Here is a 21,144-nt window from a genome sequence, read left to right on the forward strand (position 1 = left end):
AATGTGCATATCAGACTTTATGGGGGTATGCGGGCATTTTTTTCTGCGCAACTTAGTGTGCGCATGGTCACGTGCAGATGTTATTGATGTGCGCATCAAATAGAATTACTATAGAGTAATAACGATGGTTACTAGACTACGTGGAAGCTTAAGGCTTAGCGTATGCAGAATTAGTTTAGTTCGTCAATACAGTAGATCAACAACAATACTACCTCCATGTGCATTAAGGTATGCAGCATGTTTTGTGTTACTGCTATGTTATCGGCCAGGTGAATGCGTGACTCTATAATTTGTAAGTTGTACGTGTGTTTGTAGGGATGGCCCCAAGAGTGATCATTAACTAAATGTGGTGTATTAATTTCAATGTGGTGCATTATTTAGAAAATAACCAAATGACTAGTTCCATGAATTTCAGGTGTTTTTTAATGTGATTGCATAGTATCATTTATCAGCAATAGCTAAGCCACTGCCTACATTTATTCAATAAAATATGAATTCTCTGTTAGAGTGTTCTTAACTGAGAATTGCAAGGCTGAAATTAGCTACCATTTCAGCTACCATGTCAGGTAACCTTAGCAGCACCCATTAAAACTATTATAGTGTTATCTGTATAATTTCACAAAAAGCCTTTACAGGTTTTTGCAATTGAATTCGTCGCCTTTGCAATTGAATTCGTTCCGTTTGCAATTGGTATTGTAATTGAATTTGTCCTGTTTGCAATTGAATTCGTCAGTTTTACAATTGAATTCGTCGCTTTTGCAGTTGAATTAGTCGGTTTTGCAATAGAATTCGTCTCGTTTGCATTACAATTCGTCATAAACAAAACGGCTCCAAGAAACCAACCCGTTCATTAAGAGATGAACTATTTATGCCTTGGAGAGTTACACTTGAGACACTAGAAGGTAATTGAAGCTGGTAGTACGCGAAGTTGATAGCTGTCTGACAAGTTAATTAGCTTGCTCGGGAGTGACCACACCCATCGCGAATGGAGTAGTAGAGTTTGGAATGTTGTTGGAGAGGCTGTAGAGGAAGAATTATTGCCTTATAAAGAGTTGTTTACTACTGTTGTACTTGAACAAGTTCCATGTTTTCATGTTTGCTCCAGCTGCCATTCTTGTTATGGACGAATTTAACTGCAAAAGCAACAAATTCAATTGCAAAAGCGACGAATTCAATTGCAAACGGGACGAATTCAATTGCAAAAGTGACGAACTCAATTGCAAACGGGACAAATTCAATTGCAAAGTCGCCGAATTCAATTGCAAAAACCTGTAATATAGCGGTAGTGCAGTATTTGCTTATGTCAATAATGTATGTCATCCATTTTGATTATTAATTCAGGTTATTACAAGGACCTCTACCACCCCACCCAGTTACTACCATCCCATCACTGTGCTATGCCAGTTCAGCCAATGATGTTAAAGGTGTAATTTTGTTGTTGTGTAGAAACGTGTATACATTCCTAAAGTCTTGTCTTTCAATCAAAAGTGAATTAGCTTACTCTAATACAATGTATAGAGTAAACAATGTGTATAGTAAATAGTGTGAATTTTCCCTCCATAATCTTACCTTTACATGCTATTGGTTGGTTGGGATCAATCTACAAAAACCTTTATAAAAATTACTTGATCAGTGATGGGGCTAACACTATGTACTTTTTCACGTTTATGCATCACTTTGGCCATGTCCCTATCATGTGATCAATTTCTTTCATATCTCACAGGTATAAATTTGTGGGTAGTGTATCAATTGCTTCAGTGAACTTGTTATCATGTATAATAAAATTATACTCGTCTGTAATTTCCATACCATAGTTTAGATACAGTGTAGACATGTTTTACGTATTGTTCTCCACATGGGCAGAAACTGATCCGCTTTTCTTGTTAGTTTCTGGGACATCTCTCATCATGCAGTCCAATATCTCTCATGCCACTCTTTCCCTTTGATACCTACTAGCTTATAATCCTATTTCCCACCAATTAGTGCCTTCCTTAAACCTATCAAAAGTTTAATAGTACTTATGTGATCCTGTATATCTGAAATTGAAATGACTGTACAATTAGAGTATTTATTACAGGTTTTTGCAATTGAATTCGGCGACTTTGCAATTGAATTCGTCCCGTTTGCAATTGAGTTCGTCGCTTTTGCAATTGAATTCGTCCCGTTTGCAATTGAATTCGTCCCGTTTGCAATTGAATTCGTCGGTTTTGCAATTGAATTCGTCCCGTTTGCAATTGAATTCGTCGCTTTTGCAATTGAATTCGTCGCTTTTGCAGTTAAATTCGTCCATAACAAGAAGGCAGCTGGAACAAACATGAAAACATGATGTATCAGCTGCTACAAGAACTTGTTCAAGTACAACAGTAGTAAACAACTCTTTATAAGGCAATAATTCTTCCTCTACAGCCTCTCCAACAACATTCCAAACTCTACTACTCCATTCGCGATGGGTGTGGTCACTCGCGAACAAGCTATTTAACTTGTCAGACAGCTATCAACTTCGCGTACTACCAGCTTCAATTACCTTCTAGTGTCTCAAGTGTAACTCTCCAAGGCATAAATAGTTCATCTCTTAATGAATGGGTTGGTTTCTTGGAGCCGTTTTGTTTATGACGAATTGTAATGCAAACGCGACAAATTCTATTGCAAAACTGACTAATTCAACTGCAAAAGCGACGAATTCAATTGCAAAACCGACGAATTCAATTGCAAACGGGACGAATTCAATTGCAATACCGACGAATTCAATTGCAATACCGACGAATTCAATTGCAAATGGGATGCATTCAATTGCAAAGGCGACGAATTCAATTGCAAAAACCTGTAAAAGTGTATGTTCTATTAGAATAAATGAATGGGTATCTGAACACTTTTATCATTGCTTGACACCAATATACAATCATTGTGCTGTATATGCAGGTACACTGAAGACTATCAGTGAAGAGATTGAAATACAACCACCTAGTAACCTTTTTGCAGTGGTACACATCAGTAAGTATATAATTGTTAGTGTGACTTATTTGGTGCTAATTTAAGACACATTACTGTGTTTTGTGTCCGAGGAAACCAGTGTGCCACACTAGTGTAGAAGGAACAACCACAATGCAATAACCATGTAATTTTGTACTTCAATACGAGTGTAGTTGCCTTCCAGTTAGGGTAGCCAATGTACCAAATTTGAATAAAATCACCTCAGCCGTGCTGGAGATAACTCATTTTCACACACCTCACAAAAATTGAAATGTGACTGCTTTAAAAAACTACCACCATTAAAGGGGAAAATCTAGGTATCAAATTTGGCACTAATCAACGAAAATGTTAAAGTTAAGTGCAGGTTAGAGACCTAGCACAAGGATCTTCGTGGATTTTAAAAACCGAGCAAAGCGAGGTTTTAAAATACACAAAGATCCGAGGGCGTGGTCTCTAACTGACTTAGAAAATGTATGCATTATATATGGACATATAGGTGGAGTCATTGTGGGATTGGGTTATATGTCGTACTGAAATCGTCGTGCGATGTTAAAATAATCACGGAGGAGTGAACGTGTTTTTGTTGAAGTGTTGAAAAAGATTGAAATTCGCACCGCTTCCTTTCGCAAGTTAGACCAATTGGATCTGGCACAGCTGGGAAACGGCAGTGATTGATAATGTCGAGCCGGTTTAGCGGTAGCCAGTGCCTATGGCGTCACAGCAGTGTAAAGAACTCGTGTGTCAAAGAAGCAGCTTGTGTGGATTTATACGATGGGAACGAGTTGTCACAAGTTGTGCCTTCAGTGGCGCCACAGTAGCACGAAGAACAGGCACGGTTTCTAATATGGACCACACCCACATTACACGTAGCGAAAAGTAACGTTCTACAAGGAAGATTACCTAGTTAGGTCTTGGTAAAGTCCATCCATAGTTTAATAGACGACGAAAACAGCCATAAAACACTCTAGAAACAGATGGGTGCTTAAAAGAATTCTCCATGATATTTTTAGACTTCTCCGTTCATTGTAACAAACGTACGTACAATGCTACATTGTATCTCCCATAATCGAATTCTTTTAGGTATGCCTATAAAATGTATAGAGTGGTTAAGCACATGTTGGCCTGGGTGACTGGTCACCCACTGCAGGCTATTAGCCTGATTATGCTTGGAGGGACCATTGCAAATCAATGATTGAAAGTGAGAATTGTGATGCTTGAGGTCTTTTCTGCTAGCAGGTTTCTAACCATTTTAAGAACCTGCTAGCAGGTCTCTTAGTGGATTTTAAAGACCTCATTATCCTCCAAAGATCAAAGCATATTATGCATACCATTGTCTAAGGTACTTTCTAAAATCCAGGTACCCAGATAATTTGGTGTTTAGCCTGTAAGCTTAATTACAGGGTCGATAGATTGCTCACACTGGCTGCTTTTAACCCTTCGAACCTGGTAAGCCTATATTTTAGGCTTTGATGCATACCTCTAATAGTATATTAAAATTTATAAATTTAAAAATGAAGTAGGGATCCAAGCAATAAAATGTAGTGAAACTAAAGAGGAATGATGGTAGCTGTAGCTCGGTGGGAAATCCCTACTTTGGCATTCTCACAAAATTGTTATACCATGATGCCAAAGTAGGGATATGCCACCGAGCTACAGTATACTGTAATAGCTACCATCATTCATATTCATCTCTTGTTTTCACTATTTATTGCGTGGATCCCTACTTCATTTTTAAATTCATAATTTTTAATATACTAGTTTTTTTGTTTTTTTTTGTTAACCCTTAAACCCGCATGCAATTTTAAGGAATATGTGATTACATAAAACCATTTAAAATGGCCTGTCTAGCCAGAGTAGCCTAACTCTATTAGCCTAAAACTATATATCAACAGAAAGTTTATTCATTGGGCTACTTGAGGACCACTGTAACAACAGAGGCTTACTTGTTATGGAGTGGTGGAAAATGGTGGCTCGATTTTCTGTTATTTCTCAATACTCATGACAGCAGCCATATTAACATTTAATTAATCATGTGAGCTATATATGGCGTGACTCGCCATTGAATAGGGAATCGCCTCGTGTTTATTTCACATGAATCTGTTGAAGTAGGAAGGAAATATTAACTATTTCTAAAGGTATGTAAGGGGTTTGCGTACTTATTTTGTGTAATGATAGTTTCAGGGCGAGTTTTGACCCCATGCTTTCATGCTAGGGTGAATCCCTAGGTATCATTTTAATCCTTGTTTAATTACAAATAAAGTGGTGTTGATTATGTAGCCATAGGAAGAACGGTTCGCAAGTTATAGCGCTTTGTTTATAGCCATGTGTCAAAGGCGATTTGTCGGCGCATGCAGGTTTAATTAATAAGGGTTAAAGCATACGGCTAGCTATAAATGTGTGACTGTTCTATTAGGGTGACTGCTGTATATATAGTATCTCGAGTCAGCCTACAAAGGTGTGTGCTTGCCCTAAAAGGGGTGTGGTCATTGTGATCTCGATTTATTAGAGTCAGCCTACCAACCAAGTTGAAGGTGTGTGGTCACTATTCCGTTATAAATGCAGTTAGCCTAAAAGGGTGTGGTCATAGTGATCTCGATCAATATTGATAGATCGATAATGGACGTAGGATAGAGAATTGGTGTGATCTTGTGACCTATCTTGAAGATACAGGTATCTAGTACCTCCGTACAGTATAGTCTCTCGCAGCCAGGCCGCTCTAAGCGCCTTAACTAAATTTTGTTGTGTCTGTTATGCTGCTCAAAGAAAGTATTGATACAGAAAATTAACGTCTTGATATGGTTTTGTACAATGAAGAAGACAAATAGCCTAATTGAAGATAAAAGAAAAGACAAGGCGCAGTGGGCACACACTCGTCGGAACCCTAAAAGGCACATCCCACTGGTGAGTTTGTTATTGTGGCGTAAAATTGTGGCCGTACGCTGCTTTGTTTGGCCTCTAGGCTTGCGACTGTGGTCAGTGAGTGAGTGAGTGAGTGAGTGAGTGAGTGAGTGAGTGGGGCAGACGAAATTTCGAGTTGACAATTAAAAAAAAAATTCTATATCCGGCTGCCTGTGTTTTCTTGTTTTTAATGCTACATTTTGAAGTTAGATGGACTAATATTAATCCGTAAAGGTGATTTTCGTCATGTACAGTGTAAGACGTTTCTAGACTGGTTTTTAAAAGGCAGGCCTTAATTTAATTTTTAAGGTGCTGAGGATAAATGTCCTTACATATTCACAAATGTACAGACATAGCGTCAAATTGTACAGACATGAGCTAGAGGAGCACTTTGTATAGACTGCTGGAATTGGAATAGGGAGTTTCCACTGAAAGTTTTGAGGTTAAACACAACCACATAGCTGCTAAACCACATAGCTGCAACATATCACCATACTGTGGTCATAACAGCTGCTGGTGATAGCAGTACACAAAGGGGAGGTGGCATTGGTAAATCCTTGAGTTGGGAAAATGTAGTACCTCCTAGCAACCAAGTGACAGTTATTGTTAGCACTACAAACAAAAATGTACACATCAGCTTTTATGGTACCACTATTGGTTTTGCAAGGACATGGGTGTCCGCCCAAGACTAATTATGTGCAGACATTGTGCTATTTGTGCGGATTTTGTCCATTGACCGCACGTTAATTTAAGGCCTGAAAGGTAGAATTTTCAGCGGTACGCATCATTTCAGGCGATCCCTACTTAAACAGTACAAAACTACAATAATTATAACTTCACAAGTATTAATAATAGAAAGATCCCACAGCCACTACATTACTCACCATGAACTCCACGAATAAAATGGCACCAAGCATTAATGCAGTTGGGTACAACGCCTTTCATCGTACCACTTAGAAAACAGCCTTCTTCACCTAATGTCCGCCATGGCTGTACACTCTTTCATTAAACAAGGGATATATTCATCATACTTGGTGCTATGGCCTTAAACTAAATGTCTCATGTGCTACAGAATCCAGTGGTATACGATAGATCACATGATCGTATAATGGAAGCTTGTACATTAAAACACAGTCAAGTTCCAGCAAAGTCAACGTCTGTTGTTAATTTCAAAAGTACTCTTTAGTGTTGTATAAAACTGTTTACATGTGCATGAAATTAGGTTTCATTTCATGTATAAGAATATCCTATTGTACAGTAATAGAAACCTGACGCTCTGTCTGTAGTTCACACTTACGGACTATTTCATTAATTCCGGGTTCAAAAGGTTAATCAACATAAGCTTCTTTGCAAATAATTAACATAAAGCTTCTGTGGTCCACATAGCTGGCCACACCACACAGCCAGCCTGCGGCTAGTTTAAAAGAATGATTGGGCAATTCTTTACATAAAACAAGATCAATTTGTTGCTGCACCGGATGCAGGGTAAACCGCTTGAGGAATGAGATTAACCAACATTTATTGGAGTAAAAAGAAAGAATTGGCAATATAGACCATGGAGTTATAGTGTGAAAACTAGCAAGTGAGTGATTGAGATTGTGAATTTGTCGTCATGCCTACCAGGTAATCTACAGTGTACGTATGTACCAGAAAATGGTTGGCAGGTAGATTAACCACTGTAGGAGAGCCTTTCAGTGGTTTAAAGTAGGGCTAAAACAAATATTCTGAATGCCAACGAAACAAATAGTTTTAAAAAGAATGAATATTCTAATGTATATATTTGATTCACAAGCACTTACAATTATGTTTTCGTAGGAAATGAAACTACTTCATTTGTGCTGATCTGTTGGTGCAACTACATGAAGTTTTAATGTCTATTGCTTTACCATTGTAAAGTATGTGTATAGAATGTTGAATCTACTCGCATAGTATCAAATATTTGATTTAGAATGAATAACAAACTATTTGAATGGTTTGTTTCAGCCCTAGTTTAAAGAGAAATCTAAGTAGAGTCCTTGTAGTTTTAACACAAATACCAACCATGTGTATGATCAAGATTTCAGGCACTCTAGTAAAACATCGAACGAATGAAGAAAAATTATTTCAAGTAATAAAATATTTCAAATATTGTAGAAAAAAGAAAATGTAGTAAGTCCCAAAGCAGCATAGGGCAGCTTTAGGGCTCGCAAATACAAAAATCTATAAACCAAAACAGCCAATCTGTGCAAAGGGTATATGGCCTTCAAAGAAGCAAAGGTTTGTAAAGGAATTAAAGGTGGCAGCCAAAAATGGTTGGAATTTTGTATGTTTGTATGATCAACATCATCAGTTATTTGTTAGTCACTGCTTTTACTTTTACAGCACTTAGCCTGGCTTTTTACCTTTTCCCAATGCTGTTAAAACTATCTCCATGCACTGTACAAAGTAATTGTGTAGTACGTATGTTCTGGAATATTTGTTTGTTTGTTAATCTTCAAGGTGGACGTCAATTTAAAGTGACAAAGAATGATTTGATAGTCATCCACAGAATCCCAGCAGAAGTCGGTAGCCAGATTGTGCTGGAAAAGGTAAAAATGGTAATTGTGATATTTTAACCCTTAAACCTGTATAATCCAGAAAACTGGATTTAAACTTAATACCTTGCACAAAGCACTGTAACTTTCAAAGCGTCCATCCTATGGCTACGCAATTTGCACCAATTCTACTTGTGATGTAACAAGGATTAAAATGATACCTAGGGTTTTACCCTATTGCTAAATTGTGAGGACAAAACTAGCCGTAAAAATAACTTTTTACTAAGGAAACACGCAAACCCTTTACATACCTTTATAAAATGGTCAATAACTCGATGGTGATTGCTCCTATCACCTTGCAATAACTTCCATTCGATTTGCCGTCGAATTTTCTATTAGGCCATAGATGACTCACGTGAGTAAACCCACAATCGAAATTAAACACGTGGCAAGAATTTTGAAACATGGAGACGCAACTTGTCGCTGTTCATCACTTCATAACAAGTAATCCACTGTTGTTAGTGTTCATTTAACCTTCTCCAAGTAGCCCGGTGAACAGACTTTTAATCAACATATATTTGCAGGCTGTAAGAATTAAGTTACCCCACCTAGTGTTGCCATGTGTGCCCATATTGTGTAAAAATGCATTCCCCAAAAGTTCTCTTCAGGTTTAAGGGTTAAGTAACAAAACTAACACATTTCGTTTAGTTGATACAATAAATCACTACTGAAATTTTTCTATTTCATGGATAGGTTCTGCTAGTTGCATCTGAGAATTTCTCATTGATTGGAACACCACTGTTGAGGTGATTATGTGATGTGTATACACTGCTGCTACAATTAGTCTTTTAATCTCGGCTGTCATCTATATCTGATGGGCCATTTATACATTGTCTATTTGAAGCTGTAAGAGGTCTCTTGAGTAATTGTATATCTCTAGTCATTCTTATCATTACTGACATGTGCACTTGATGTGTTGTTATAGGAAAGAAACAGTCAAAGTTAATGCTACTGTTGTGGAGCACACCAGATTGGCTAAAGTGATTATATTTAAGAAGAAACGACGGAAAGGCTACAAGAAGAAGAAAGGTAACACATTACAGACTGGCTATTGATAATGACATAACAATTGGTAGTGTTTCTAAGATTAAAAATGCTACTCTACAATTTTAATTACTGTAGTTTAGTCAAATAGTTGCTAAAATATCATACGGTACAGTGGTACTGTATAAATAGGGATGATGAAAATTCACCGGCCTCATGATGATACCTTCGGGAATATAACTAAACCCAAAGTGTGACCTGAAATGGTTCTGAAAAGTTGCTATGTATTCAGGAGGATTTTCTTCTGGCTGACTGACTAACTATCTGATTGACTAACTATCTGATTGACTGACTAACTATCTGATTGACTGACTGATCCTGTCAGATAAGTGTAATAGTGCAGTACATAAGCCCTTAAAATTGACACTCTTTTTGATAAAAGCACCAATTTTTTTACAGGATATATGGAGCGTGCACTAAGTGTTTTAAGAAGGGGAGGCATGTAAAAAGTCCTCAGGAACACCCCTTTTTGTACCCTGACAAGAAAACCATTTGTTACTATTAAAAATCAATCATGTTTCTATCAAATTAACTGCTGGGCCTAGTATCATAGTAGTACAAAGCATACAGCTGGAACATATTAGCCTATTAGTAATCTATAAAAAACAAATAGTTTTCTCACCTAGGCAGTAAACAAAATCACTAAAATTTCCATTTGTAGGGGATTCTTCAATGCTGACGATTGTGTAGTACTATGTACAAGGATCATCCTGATGTGTATCGTTTCTTTATTAAAGGGGTATAACAAAAGTTTTAATGCTAAAGTCACAGGTGGATATCTCAACAGAAAACCATGAACTACAGCAGTTCAATTATCAAGCACAGAGCTTGAACAAAAGGTCCCTTGTCCTTATACTGGGCACCATATGAAAGGTAATTAAATTTCTAGTTTAATGAAGGCAGTTGCAAGTTGTTTCAACATCTTGTTCTCAAGTTACAGCACTTTCAATTCAGTGTAATATAGCATAAACAAGAAAAGTACACAGATGAGTATTAAGGTATTTCTTAGTGCTGTGATAATGCTCAAAATAAGCATAAAGGAGCTAGGTTCCAATGAAGTGAGATTTTGAGCACTAAGAAGTACCTTATGACACATCCTTGTGCTTTTCTTGCTCATATTATATTACACTGAATTGAAAGTGCTGTAACTTGGAACAAGATGTTGAAACAACTTGCAACTGCCTTCATTAAACTAGAAATTTAATTACCTTTCATATGGTGCTCAGTATAAGGACAAGGGACCTTTTGTTCAAGCTCTGTGCTTGATAATTGAACTGCTGTAGTTCATGGTTTTCTGTTGAGATATTCACTTGTGACTTTAGCATTAAATAACTTTTGTTATACCCCTTTAATAAAGAAACGATACACATCAGGATGATCCTTGTACATAGTACTACACAATCATCAGCATTGAAGGTCCAAAACTTTAACAGAATCCCTACAAATGGAAATTTTAGTGATTTTGTTTACTGCCTAGGTGAGAAAACTATTTGTTTTTTTATAGATTACTAATAGGCTATTATGTTCCAGCTGTATGCTTTGTACTGCTATGATACTAGGCCCAGCAGTCAACTTGATAGAAACATTGATTGATTTTTAATAGTAACAAATAGTTTTCTTGTCAGGGTGCAAAAAGGGGTGTTCCTGAGGACTTTTTGCGTGCCTCCCCTTCTTAAAACACTTAGTGCATGCTCCATATACTCTGTAAAAAAATTGGTGCTTTTATCAAAAAGTGAACGAATATTTGGCTTAGGCGCTGGACTATAACTCAATACTAAGCATCGCTTCAGCCCAGCTGGTGCCTATGGCACCACAGTACATTTATCTTAGACTTACTCTTTGTGTTCCATGTCTTTTTTACGTGCAGTGTAAGATATTGATTTGTTGTAGCTTGTCATGGCTTTGTGTATCATCTATCACGTAGAATGGAATTTTCATACCATGCCTCCTGCAGTCAAGGTTAGTTTCACATCTCGTTTTCTGCATGTAGGACTGTATAACACAGAAAATAGGCGAAAGCTTAATGTAACAGGTTTATTAGTAATTAATGTAAAAGTGCGTGTTTTGTAATGTTATATATTATCTATGCAAAAAACAGCCAAGCTGTACAAAAGGGTACTGCCTTTAAAAACCTGGGTGAAAAGAGTTGTGAAATCAAAGGTAGCGGCCATGCAATGATTGTTAATTATAATTTAAACGCCATATACAGTTTGGCTGTGTTTGCATTGGATTTCATTTCTTTTTGTATTTTAAATACCCAAAAGCAACCATAAGCTGGCTTTGAGGCTTGTTTTTATACAAATCATTGTTCTTTTTATCTATAGATACAATGACGATGATATAAGACCAACTAGTGCTCTACCAATACAAAAAATACCTATACCAAAGTTATGTAATAACCAGTTAGCTAGCTAATACTGATAATTTGCTTATTCATGGCTATGGCTATATTATAGTGCTTGTATTTATTTGCAATATCATTAAATTTCTTTCAAGTTAGGTATATGATTATACTATTTGTTTATTAGGATTTTTATTTTACAGTGACCGTTTTATTAGCAAGAGTATCTCAATCATTCATATAAAAGTTGCTCAACTTTTACAAAGCAAATCCTAGCAGTTTACCCTGTAAACGTGACAACAAGTCAGCCTTTTTTAATGCAAATAATCGTCCACTGTTTATCAGATTTGCACTAAACTTGGTGTGTTATTTTGCCGCAATACATTCTTAAAGTGCACTAATGTTCAAGAAAATTGAGATATACATTTGCATTTTACAGGTTTTTGCAATTGAATTTGTCACCTTTGCAATTGACTTCGTCCCGTTTGTAGTAGAGTTCGTCACTTTTGCAGTAGAATTTGTCCCGTTTGCAATTGTGTCACTTTTGCATTAGAATTCATCACATTTGTACAAGAATTCGTCATAATTACATTGACTGCTATAAACCAGCCACTCATCACAAGGTGGATCATTTTTGCCATGGAGAATACCACTTGAGACACTACATGGTAACTGGAGCTGGTTATATGCAAAGCCATTCAAGCTAATTAACTTGTTTGCTAGTGACCACACCCATCCCCAATGCTGTAGCATAGTTGCAAATGCTGTTGAAGCTGTAGCAGAAGAAGTATTGCCATAGTATAAAGAGTTTTTTACAACAGGTGTACTTCAACAAGATCATGAAGCAGCTGCTATATCTTGTTTTCGTGTTTACTGCAGCTGCCAATGTTGTTACAGATGAATTCTTGTGCAATTCTAATGACAAATGCAAAACTGATGAATTCAATTGCAAACAGGACAAATTCTACTGCAAAAGCGACAAACTCTAGATGAAGTCAATTGTAAAGGTGATTAGTTCAATTGTATAATAGTTTTTTTGTAAAGTGTGAAAAGATTAATATAATCCCCTAAATAAAGGGGAAAAACTGAAGAAAATAAGGTGGCGATAAAGCAATGGTGCACACAAGAAGCCATAGCAAATACATATGATGTAACATGCCAATTATACTGCCAATTTGTAATTTATGGTAAATAAGGCAGGGACTAATTAGGCACTACAGCCACAAGTATAAGGTGAGTTGTAACAACAAGCAGCTGCTGTTACACAGGTTAGGTGGAATGTAACTCCCTTAACAACAAATTAACAACCTTGACAATGTGAAAACAAGCCACTAATAATTGCTTTGTGACTCACCTTACAGCCTGTTATAAGCATGGTCTTTTCTTTGTAAATATGGGTTGAACAGCCACGAAACTTTGTAGGAATATTATTATTATTATTATTATTAAAAATAGTGTGCAGAACCTCTAAAGAGTGTGAGTGCACAACACAAATTACAATGATGCAGTGCATGGTGAGTGTAGCGTAGTCTTAAACTGTTGTGAAGAAGATTTATTAACTAATTCAGATCTAAGCTGTTCCAAAGTCGAATTGTTGATAGGAAAAATGAGTACAGATGGCTGTTTATTCTGGAGTAGGGTGGTTAATAGTAAGCAATGGTGTCTGAATAATTTTACATATCAGTATATCAGATAACCATTCTATGACTTCTTCGCTTGGGGGTCATTCCGTGTCAAATCAACAAGGAATTTAGGGTCACCTCTCAGATTTTGTCAAAACTTGGTGTGTTTTTAGTACCTGTGGTGCTTTACCACTCATGCAAATTTTTAGTGCCATACATCCCATAGTTTCTGATTTATGACCACAAATATTTTGAATATTTCATGAAAAATTGGTCCACAAAATCAACTGTAACTTTGCACTGTGCAAATATTTTTAAACACAATTTTACACTGATGAAAGACTGTAATCAACCTTTCCAGTGATCCTAAATTATGGGATATCTACTTAATTATGATTTAAAGGTACTTTATTAAAACCTTTAATCCTTTACATGTGACCTGCTGAGAAAAAATCAGCCATTTTTGCAAATTCCTTGAATTCCATTTTATTGGCTTATAGTATGTTCACGTTGAGCTGAATCCTGAAAAACAGCTAAAAATTAAAAGAGGATTTTTTCTCAGTGGAGTTAACATTTCAGCCAACCAGATGATTATTGGTAACAGCAAAGGTGTCAACAACAGACACGTACGGTTTGGCTCCATTACAAGTTCGGGAAAGGGCTGTAATGGACATTGTGCTTATATGGCTTCCCCGTAGGAAATGTATTGTAAAAATTTTGATTGGCCATAAATATTATGTCAAACATTAAGATTTTGAAATATTTTTATCAGTCAAGCAGTACTACAAATGAGCCAAATTTCAAGATCGTGTGTAATTGCATCCATGAGTTATTAAATGTTTTTGAGAATTCAGCTCAACGTGAACATACTATAGTCTGTTCACCATGAACTGACACATCGATCAAGGTATAGTGTTTTCCCTGTGCATCTTCGTGTGGACAAAGAAGAAGGCCATTTCAACAACTAAATTACGACGGTAAACTTTATTTCTACCGCATTGTACATAAGCGCCCATAACTCATGTACTGTATGCTGTATGAACACGAAACAAAGATTTTCTTATTTCCAATGAACAGGAGCATCTGGTGGTATATAGGTTTTATTGATTTGAGCTTTGTTCAGTACATAATTAAGCAATTGAAATATGCGTAAATTTTTTATGTAGCACGTGTATTTTTACCCAGTTTATTTAATAGCAAAATAGAATTTTGTGAAAACGGCCGGTTTTTGCTTAGCGGGTCACATGTTACAAAAAATGCTGCTTGAAATTCCTTGAATTTTTTGTGAATAATGATTGGGTCATAATCTATGTTTTTGTGGTGGAACCACAATGGGCTCAAGAGTTATAATGGTACCTTTGTCATATAATGGCTTTTTGTAAAGTGTGTGAAAAGAATAATATAACCCCCCTGAGCCCCCTAAATAAAGGGAAAATCCCACCTGTGTAGTGACCACCTGTATTGAAAGACCACCTATGTGTTGCAGTTAATTTATACTTCTTTAATCCTTAAACCCGCATGTAATTTTTAGTGACAATGCACTGAAAACGCATACGCCGATAAATCAGCTTTTACGCATGGTCTCAAACCAAATGCTGTAGTTGTTGAACTAATAACTGTGCGGCTACGCAATTTGTACTGCTATATTTGTGATGTATAAGGAATAATATGATACCAAGGGATTTACCCTTCGACAAATGTATGGAGCTAAAACTCCCCAGAAACAACATGTACGCAATTAAAACACGCATGCCAATACATGCCTCCAGAAAATGGATCATAACTCTGTCCCAGTTCACTGTATCAAGCTGAAATAAACACTAGTAGTTTCGCTACGCATTGTAGAATCACAGCATATAAAGCTCACATGAGTCAGACATTAATAAAAATGGTTGCCAGACCATGCGTTCACGAGGTAGGGGAAACCAGACGTTGATCTTCAGCTCGTCATAACAAGTGAGTGAATGTTGTTGCAATGGTTATTCATCACTGTCTAAGTAGCCCAATTAATGTACTTTCCCGGCAGTAATAGGTGGTTTTTGGACTAATGTAATTAGACAAGCTTCATACACAGCCGGTTTAGAAGCCATCACACATTCATCTATTAGTAATAATAATTGTGTGTATTTTGAGCTTTATAAAAAAAACGTCGATATATTGGCACGTGTGGGTTTAAGGGTTAATAGGATATTAATGTATAGCACAAAAGCATCAACCCTTTCTAGCAAATCCAAAAATGGTCCTTAGTAGGCAGGTTGACTTTAAATTACAGATCTGACAGCAATGTGTCCATAAACATATCATGTGAATGTTGTACCATCTCTTCAGAAATACCTTCTTATCAAGTTGAATCCCACCGTAGTGGACTAAACTCTATTTAAGTTGCATTTGTGGCTGCATAGGTACGTACAACAGAACTCAAAAGAGCTACCTGGACACTTTGATAACCGGGACGCCTGTTTATACTCCCACTCTAGTGGTGCACATACATTTGGACCACATACATTTGGACCACATACATTTGGACCTGTGGCTTCTGTAATATGAGCACTTCATTATGGTCCTAGAAATGGAAGAGTGTTACCATATACATGCATTACTTGTACCTCGAAATTAATTACTAAATTACTTTACATTCATGACCACTTTGAAGATCAAGTCATAAATCCATGTACATACTCACACACGAGGTAAACATGTTGACCACATTTACATGTGTGTTAAACATTTTGTCTATACTAGCATGAATGCACAATACTTTGGAAAACCATTTAGTAAATACAGTACTATAAAATCACTCATTTAAAGTCCATCTGTCAAATAAGGATTTGCTAGAAAGGGTTGATGCTTTGGTACTATACATTAATATCAAGAGTTCATAGTCTCTGTCATTTTATATTATGAACTCTTGTTAATATCCTATTAAAGAAGTATATAATTAACTGCAACACATCGGTGGTCTTTCAATGCAGGTGGTCGCTAATACAGGCTGCACTATACTTAGACACCTTCACTCTGTAAGACAAACTTGCAATGGCCTTTTTGCGAGTGGTTATCGTAGGTATACACTCCCATACAGCAATAATAGACTACAAAATTCCACTGCGTACCACGCATAACTCTTGAGCCCACATTGTGGTCCCACCACAAAAAATATTATCAAACATAGACCATGACCCAATCATTCATCATTCACAAAAATATTCAAGGAATTTTTTTGAAATACAAAGGATTAAAGTTTTAATAAAGTACTTTTGAACCATAATTAAGTAGATATCCTATAGTTTAGGGATCACTTGTAAGGTCGATCACAGTCTTCCGCCAGTAAAAATTGTGTTTAAAAATATTTACACAGTGCAAAGTTACAGTCAATTTTCTAACAAGAGATGGACCAATTTTTCATGAATACTTGTGGCTATAAATCAGAAAGCATGGGATGTATGGAACTAAACATTTACGTGAGTGATAAGCACCACAGGTGCTACAAACACACCAAATTTTGTCAAAATCTGAGAGGTGACCCTAAATTCTTTGTTGATTTGACACGGAATGACCCTTGGTGCGAACGGTGGAACAAGGCTTCCATATGCTTGTAAATGCCGTATATTTCGACTTGTAAATCGCTTCCACTTATTGATATGTAGAATGATTCTCGTATTAGTATGCTTTCATCGTGTTAAGTATTGGAGCTAAAACTTGAGGTTATTGAGAGATAACGTGTTTTCTGTGGTCCACTAAGTACTGCCCGATTTCTTGCTGTGATAACAGTTTTACACTTTTTACTCTCTACTAATGATAGATTCCTATATGTGTGTTTATTTGCATGCAAAATTAATTACTAGTTATCGCTTTCACTATGTCTTAAAATTGAGACACAGTAGATTGTTGTCGGGAATGCGTGTTATTGCTTTAGCATAGGGCATTTACAGTACAAAAATGATTCCAATTCAAGAAGGGAGCACATACAGTAGCTGCATATGTTTCAAAATTGCATTTTCTTCCTGTAAATATACTCACAATGTGGTGCGCCAGCTTTCTTGATATCCTCATACTTCTGGTGCTAGTATCTGATGATTAACAAGTGGTTTTATAAGCATGTGATGTTATTTTCACCTATGATTATGGGATAAAGTTGTTCAAGTTACATTTTTGTACTACCTAACATGGGATAGTAGGCAAGTTACTATATTACAGTAAGTACATGTGTATAGTACTTAGATTATAAGTTGCTGATCTTTTTGCAATGTAATGATCTTGTTCTGTGGTCTGCGCAATGACTGATACGTGGTGCACAGAAATATGCATCCGTGCATTGTCCAAGTGATGAATCATTATAGAATACTAGTCTTAATTACTTAAATTATATCCCACAATATAAAGCTTCAATGTAATGAGTCAAAGCATACAATATCATTTGACTGGTTGGGCATCAAAAGACATGAGCAAACCTTAGATAGTCTAATAGCAGTCACTAAATATTAGTGTTGGATTTATAATTTGGTAAATTTTAGCATCTAGAGTATGATAGAACTACACTGTATGTTAGTGATCATTGTGTTGTCCATGTATTCATTGTAGGTCATAGAGAAAATGTGACAACTTTGAGGATTAATGACATCACAATTGATGTTGATGCAATTAACAATTGATATACTGTGCATTGTACTGTTATTATCATCCATTTTCTATGTACCTACACTCTGTATGCTTGTTGATTTTATCACACTTCACATTGCTATTAGTAATGTTCAGTAGTTATACACCTACCCTGAACAATTGTACTGAAGATTACTCTTACGAAACACCACAAACAAGGGGAACAATGCCATGCTAGTACCAAAGAAATTTAAAGTGACAGAACCAAGGTATTTAGAAATAATTTTAGCTTAGTATAAAAGTAATGCAAATCTTGTACAAATAATAGGCACCAGACTCTGCTACTTTGATTTGCATACTGTAGGTCCATGTCATGACCAATGGACTATAGAAATTCTCATAGGGAAGGTCTAAAGATAACACCATTACAGGCATTCATTTCATGAATGAACGTACAAGTATATGTGTTGCCGGTGAGCATTCCATGTCCAATACCTGATTCATATGGCATTCCACATCTCATATCTGTTATCACACATATACACATCTAACTCTGCAACAGTCAGTACATCATACAGTGTGGTAGTACTATATAGTAGGGACCATAAAGGTTTGGACTTTCTTGCCAAAAGTATCCGGCCTCGCTTCTTCATAACAGTTTGGCAATATTGGTCAAGCCCATAAATGTCTTCAGAGTGACTCCAAACCCTTCCAGCAAATTAGATAGCACTGGCTATTGTAATTGATAGTTGGGTACAGATATGGGGCCAAGTACATGAGTACTTATACTTAAGTACACTTAAGTACAGATTTGAAAGTACTTGTACTTTACTTAAATACTTCCTTAATTTCCCCAGTTTACTTGTACTTATACTCAAGTACTTTGCTATGTACTTAAGTACTTGTAAGTGCTGCAAACATTGTACGTAGTTTGTACACAGTGGGTACATTGCAAAATTGCATGAAGGTACAGTGTACAATTCTTCTAGTGCCTTCCCTAACCTTACTATGTATCATGTAGCCACGATTAATGATGTCATAGAATTCTGGCAAATAAAAACAATGCTGCTGCTAAAGTTAGTGCATTTTAAGTGTTTAAGAGAGAGAATAGTTGACAAAAACCTGAAAGTACCAACCCCACTAGGTACACTTACATACTACAATACACTGAGTAAGTGTATATTTTGCTACAGCAAAATGTACTTGTACTTTACTTGAGTACTTCCAGCATGTACTTGTACTTTACTTAAGTACTCTCTTGATTGTCGCCAGAGTACTTGTACTTATACTTGGAAAATTCAAAAGTACTTGTACTTTACTTAAGTACTTTCAAATGTACTTGGCCCCATGTCTGGTTGGGTACACGTTTAATTGCATAATTTCTCTACTGGCTGGATTGATTCTAGTGATGATTGCAGATGCACTTCTTGTTAATCTTGTACTGTTCTTTGTTTAATGTTCTTTGTTTAATGTTGAGCTAAGTATTAAGATGGCAATGGTGCTCTCCAGTAATTGTTGAAATTCCTAATCGGATGAGGGTGGACGCGGACTGTGATCAACATTAGCGCAGGCCCTTCCTGGACATCACAACTACACTTATCAGTGTCCCTATTCAATAGTTAATAGTCACCTCTATTCTTTTATTCCCTCAGACTATGGAACAACCTAGACTATGAATCAGTTAACCAGTCTACTTTGCAGCAGTTTAAGAATAGTTTACTCAATCATTTGTAGCTTTGCACACACCACATGCAACTTATATTATATTGTGTTGTGCCTATACCCCACTTGAGGTTTTGCACACTAATAATGACATGCGGAAATGACGTATCCTATGTCTAATTAGTCATGTGATATTCGCATGTACACGCCTCCTACCAAGTTGACTGGTGCCGATATTGACAGAGTGTAGTGATTCGTCTAGTGGTTGTAAGAATGACGCGCTTAGTAGCATTGTTAGTGTTGTTGGGAATTGTCATCAGCGTAGACGCTTGGAGTTTTCGCGATCTTAGGAATACCATATCACGAAGTGGCGAGAAAAGCAAGCGTGCTACCAACTGCAATGATGCCTACAGGGAGACACAAAGTCCTAGATATGAACAGTGTTTACAATACCTGAGTAGTGACGAACTCACAGATCAGCAGCTAGATACATTCTGCCTTCAACACTGTATACCTATATTGGGACGTGTGTTCCACGATATCTATACTTACTGCAATGAGGAAGTAAGAACACCCTTTCAGTAGTTGCATTCAGGTTATGTTATGCTTGCCACAATGCATAGGCAGTCACAATTGCCCGGGCACATGCGTAAAACACATGCATGCATTATATCATTCTTTGTTGCTGGATTGCAAAAATGTAAGTATAGCTGCTAGAACAAGTATGTCCAATACATTTTGATTTAAAAAATTGTACCGCCTACCTCAAATCTGTTTAATAACTTTCCGGGTGTGATATGTGTAGAGCAATTTTTTTTTTTTTTTGCGAGTACAGTGCATGCCAGAAGAAATCCAATTCACAGAAATTTTGGCGCTGAACAAAATAATTGTTATAGCTAATGTGCCAAAGTAGCTATAGGGACTTTCCCATCAAGCTATGCTGTAATAGCATGCATCATTCATCTCTTGTTTCACTACTTTTTATTACATAGATCCCTACTTCATTTTTAAATTAACAATTTTTAAAATACTAGTGGCAAATTGAATGGCAAAGGGAACGCTCTGAAGCTATTTCTATACAATAGCATGCATACGCAAAGTTTATGGACATGTACTAAATCACCAGTTTGCTACATGGAACGGACATCATTGTGCTTAATCACGGAAACACTGTAACTTAACCTGCAGAACTAATTCACAATGCTTTCGTTTCATTGTAACATAATGGGTATCAAGACACTTATCATTAATTGTCCATTACTAGGATCTGGCAAACATCACCATCTACCTCAATCTGATGTGTACCAAGAATGGCTTTGGGGTCTATTGTTATGACACATTTATGAACTTAGACGATGACAATCTACCTTCCTACTTCAACGTAAGTACAAACTAGACCAGAACATTTTGCTTGATATTATATGGTGTTGTATGTCTT

At 36.6% G+C, this 21,144-nt stretch overlaps 2 protein-coding genes across 3 annotated transcripts in view; both read left to right on the forward strand.

The window, feature by feature from the left end:
• The first annotated feature begins 68 nt into the window (after nt 1–68).
• Nucleotides 69–18,189, forward strand: LOC136262140 (large ribosomal subunit protein bL21-like). 2 transcript variants are annotated; one of them, XM_066056298.1, is made up of 7 exons: nt 69–228; nt 1,342–1,424; nt 2,920–2,991; nt 8,347–8,435; nt 9,135–9,187; nt 9,367–9,470; nt 18,027–18,189. In XM_066056298.1, the coding sequence occupies exons 1-7, from the start codon at nt 125–127 to the stop codon at nt 18,095–18,097; spliced, it is 576 nt and encodes a 191-aa protein (XP_065912370.1). In that variant the 5' UTR covers nt 69–124; the 3' UTR covers nt 18,098–18,189. The 2 variants fall into 2 exon arrangements, with proteins under 2 accessions (XP_065912370.1, XP_065912369.1); XM_066056297.1 differs by lacking the exon at nt 18,027–18,189 and adding an exon at nt 11,410–11,570.
• Nucleotides 18,190–19,885: 1,696 nt separating this feature from the next.
• The window catches only part of LOC136260428 (uncharacterized), a 41,868-nt gene continuing 40,609 nt past the window's right edge, over nt 19,886–21,144 (forward strand). Inside the window, exons 1-2 of the mRNA XM_066054150.1 lie at nt 19,886–20,270; nt 20,971–21,087. Coding sequence (XP_065910222.1) covers nt 19,980–20,270; nt 20,971–21,087 — 408 coding nt within the window. The 5' untranslated portion in view covers nt 19,886–19,979. The remainder of the gene's footprint in view (nt 20,271–20,970; nt 21,088–21,144) is intronic.

The sequence above is a fragment of the Dysidea avara genome, chromosome 7, assembly GCF_963678975.1.
Source record: "Dysidea avara chromosome 7, odDysAvar1.4, whole genome shotgun sequence".
Classification (NCBI taxonomy): domain Eukaryota; kingdom Metazoa; phylum Porifera; class Demospongiae; order Dictyoceratida; family Dysideidae; genus Dysidea; species Dysidea avara.

What these genes read in the sequence shown, in the direction of transcription:
- LOC136262140 (XM_066056297.1), top strand. Translation starts at nt 125, where the DNA reads ATGGTTACTAGACTACGTGGAAGCTTAAGGCTTAGCGTATGCAGAATT. An exon ending in TTCAGCCAATGATGTTAAAG is followed by an intron (nt 1,425 to 2,919) that starts GTGTAATTTTGT and finishes CTGTATATGCAG; the next exon opens with GTACACTGAAGACTATCAGT. An exon ending in ATTGGAACACCACTGTTGAG is followed by an intron (nt 9,188 to 9,366) that starts GTGATTATGTGA and finishes GTGTTGTTATAG; the next exon opens with GAAAGAAACAGTCAAAGTTA.